The sequence below is a fragment of the Ipomoea nil genome, unplaced genomic scaffold, assembly GCF_001879475.1.
Source record: "Ipomoea nil cultivar Tokyo-kokei standard unplaced genomic scaffold, Asagao_1.1 scaffold3056, whole genome shotgun sequence".
Lineage (NCBI taxonomy): Eukaryota > Viridiplantae > Streptophyta > Magnoliopsida > Solanales > Convolvulaceae > Ipomoea > Ipomoea nil.
The window spans coordinates 1,381,899-1,385,603 of record NW_017619484.1 but is presented as its reverse complement, the minus strand read 5'-3'; the positions used below and the strand labels follow the sequence as shown (position 1 = coordinate 1,385,603).

At 38.8% G+C, this 3,705-nt stretch overlaps 1 protein-coding gene across 1 annotated transcript; it reads left to right on the top strand.

Moving 5' to 3' along the window:
* The first annotated feature begins 410 nt into the window (after positions 1–410).
* On the top strand, positions 411–1,199 carry LOC109164057 (uncharacterized mitochondrial protein AtMg00810-like). Its single transcript, XM_019312811.1, has one exon. It carries the CDS (start codon positions 411–413, stop codon positions 1,197–1,199), a length of 789 nt encoding a protein of 262 aa, XP_019168356.1.
* Positions 1,200–3,705: the final 2,506 nt, after the last annotated feature.

Here is a 3,705-nt window from a genome sequence, read left to right as displayed (position 1 = left end):
GACGTACATAATGCCTTTTTGAACGGGCACATTGACGACGTCAGCCACCCGGCTACGCGAATCCCCATTTTCCAGATTATGTATGCAAACTACAACAGTCACTATACGGACTCAAACAAGCCCCTCGTGCATGGTTTAAAAGATTGCATGATTTCTTGTTGCAAATTGGGTTCCGACCGTCAAAGACGGACATTTCACTGTTTATTTTTTATTCAGGGCAAATACAGGCGTATATCTTAGTCTACGTCGACGACCTTCTCTTGCTAGGCAACGACCCCGACATGATCAGTGGTGTGCTAGCTAAGTTATCCGCGACTTTCCACATTTGGGACCTTGGTATCCCACGATTCTTCTTAGGGATCGAAGCATCTTAAGTTCGTGATACCGTGATGCTGTCATAGCAGCGGTATATGACGGAACTCCTTCGGAGAGCCGGTATGGAGTCCTGTAAGCAGTTGTCAACTCCGATGTCCCTTGTCACCTCTATTACCGCCACTGAGTCTCCTGTTCTAGATGATCCCATGCCGTATAGACGTCTCGTTGGGTCATTGATGTATCTCCTAATTACACGACCAGACCTGTCGTTTGTAGTCAAACGTCTATGTCAGTTTATACACAAGCCAACGAAGGACCACTGGGCAGCGCTCAAACGGGTGTTGCGTTACATACATGGAACACAGAACTTAGGCCTTCGTCTCACGACCACGTCCTCACCAGTTGTGCATGTCTTCTCCGACTTTGACTGGGCTGGTTGCTCGCTTGATCGCAAGTCAACAACGGGCTACGCGGTGTTTCTTGGCCCCAACCTTGTCTCTTGGGTCTCAAGGAAGCAACGCACCGTTGCCCGTTCTTCCACTGAAGCCGAGTATAAAGCAATTATCGATGCCGCAGCCGAGGTAACATGGGTGCAGTCTCTTTTGTGCGAACTAGGCTTGCATCCGCCAACGGTTCCGGTCCTCTGGTGCGATAACTTGGGTGCAACATACCTGTGTGCCAATCCGGTGTTCCACGCAAGGACTAAACATGTCGAGGTAGACTACCATTTTGTCCGGGATAAGGTAGCCTCCGGGGGATTAAAAGTGAACTTTGTCTCCACTCATGATCAGCTTTCGGACATATTTACCAAACCCCTTGCCTTGTCTCGGTTCAGTGATCTAAGGTTCAAGCTTGGCGTGGTCCCGTGTCCCCCGTCAGCTTGAGGGGGAGTATTGAGCTATTAGATTATTGTGGTATAGTTAGAGTATATTTGGGGTGGTTCTCTATTTTCCAGCTACCTTTCTGTTGAGCTTATTGTATATAAATGTTGTACCTTCTTCTTGAATAATATAGAACACAGATTTAACTTCTCTATCGTAATAATAATCCGGAAATTAGTTTGAAAAGATATGAGAGAGAAGATGAATACCGGAAAATATCTTCCGACTAAAAATCTAGAAAGACATTTTTTTTGTCAAAGTGGGCCTTTTTCGCTTGATCATAATGAATATTTTCCTTTGAATTTATTTTTCTTAAATACACAAACACATAAAAAATCGAAAAATAACTCCCAAGTCATTTTCTAAGTTTCCAAACGGACCCTAAGAGTTCAATTATTACTATTAACAGTACTTTTAAATTCTAATACAAATCTTATTTAAATTTAAAAATATTTAAATAAACTTAATTGGGGTGAGATAGGGGTAAGGGTAGGCAAATTATATCGTGCACCAGGATTGTGTGTCCTAACCCAAAACGACGTCGTTTTGTATCTGTTTCTCGTTTCTGCCATTAACTTCTAAAAAAAAAATCTCTGTTTCATATGTACAAAATTGTATAGTAGAATACACATAAACTCCTAACATAATACACATAATCTAACATAATACATAATACACATAAACACTTAACATAATACACATAAAGGTCTAGGGTTCGATCATTGGCTTTGGGAATGGAGCAGCCTTAAATCTCCAGGCCAGCTGTCCCACCCAAAAGAGGTGCCTACAATTCAGCGAGGGGATTAGTCACTATGTCCGACGGTGAAAACCCTGGGTATACCCAAAAAAAATAATACACATAAACACAAGTGTTAAAAAAAAATTGTTACGGAATTGGACGGAGGAACAGTTGGTGTCTGTCGCGTCAACTCCCCACCAACTTATAAAAACGCTGTCGTTTTGGGCCAAGGCGCACAATGCATTGTGCGCCCTGGTGCATGATATAACGATTGGTAAGGGTAAGGGTAAGGGTAAGGGTTATATGGGTTGGTCAGCTAGTTACACGGGCCAACATGTATAACCCGGGTACGCCTTTACGGGCTAAATGCGTTTGACAAGGTCGGAGGAATATACAACCTGGCTCGTCTAAAACTTGGCTAAACAATCCCAATTCGCAATGGGTTGGCCCTATTTTGATGACTCTAAATGTGGGTACCCACTCTCACTTTTCAATTTTAGTTCAGTGGTTCAGCTCGCCCGATAAGCCCAAATGCCCGATGTTTAGGGTTAGGGCCAAGTGGCCAACCCAACCAAAAATAAAAAAATAAAAAAATAAAATAAAAAGACCAAATAAGCCTGACAGGATTAACTTGAAGCCAAACGGGCTGACCCGATTGACATCCTAGTATGGTGGAAATATTAAGAAAATATCTTAATAAAGAAATTGTAATGCTAAGACCCAAAAAAAATGTTTTTTTTTAAAAAAAAATTAAATACCTATGTTTTTTTTGTCGGAGAAAAGTGTTTCATATAATCATGTAACTCTGATTCATGCTAACTAGAACTTCAATAGTGACAAAACACTTCCAAAGAGTGATCCTGAGACCTTTGGTTAATTTTGAAAAGATCTACGCTATCTCATCACTACACCCAATGGGTTAACTCTGGTTGTTTTAATTACTATATTTTAGTGGTTGGGAAAAAAAAAACCCTTTAATACACTTATAGCTTCACAAAATGTTATGAATTTTGTTCATCGAACTTGGAAAGTGTGAACCTCTGATTTAAAAATAAAAAACATCAATATGTGTTGTCAAAAACTCCTATTAATTAGACATGGAAAATTGGCCAAATCACATTGGAGGTTTATGGTTCCATTTCTTGAGAGACAAAAATTACAAATTTTTTAAAAGTCAGGGTGTATTTTTAGTTTTTACAATGATGGGAAAAAAACAGTGATGAAGTAACTAATATTACATAATTGATGAACTAAAAACATATTTTCTCACCAGGACTATGTGGTCTAATGGTATCCGGGTTGGACTTCCATTTGGAAGATTATGAGTTCAAACCTCAGTGAAGGCGTTATTGGTTCTTTGTGTTTCAGTAGGTTGAGAAAGTATATGAATAGATACTACAATGTAATAGAGCCAGTAACTTTCAAAAAAAAAACATATTTTCTCTTATTTTATTTGACACAGTAAGTTATAGTCACAATCTAAGTTGGATTATCTACTTGTGATCCTTTGTTCCTTTGTTGGCTAAGGTTAAAAGCCAGATTTCACTGAAAGTGTACCATTAGATATCGACAATAAATTTCCCATAAATCAATATTATAGTTCATCAATCTCAAATAAATGTAAAATGTTTTTAAAACTTACCACACAGGAAAATTGCACTTTTTCCCTCTAAATTATATGTATATAACACATTTTTCCCATGAATTATTCAAGTGATAGTTTTTCTTCCTGAAATGTTAAATGGACATATTTACCTTTAAAATAAATAT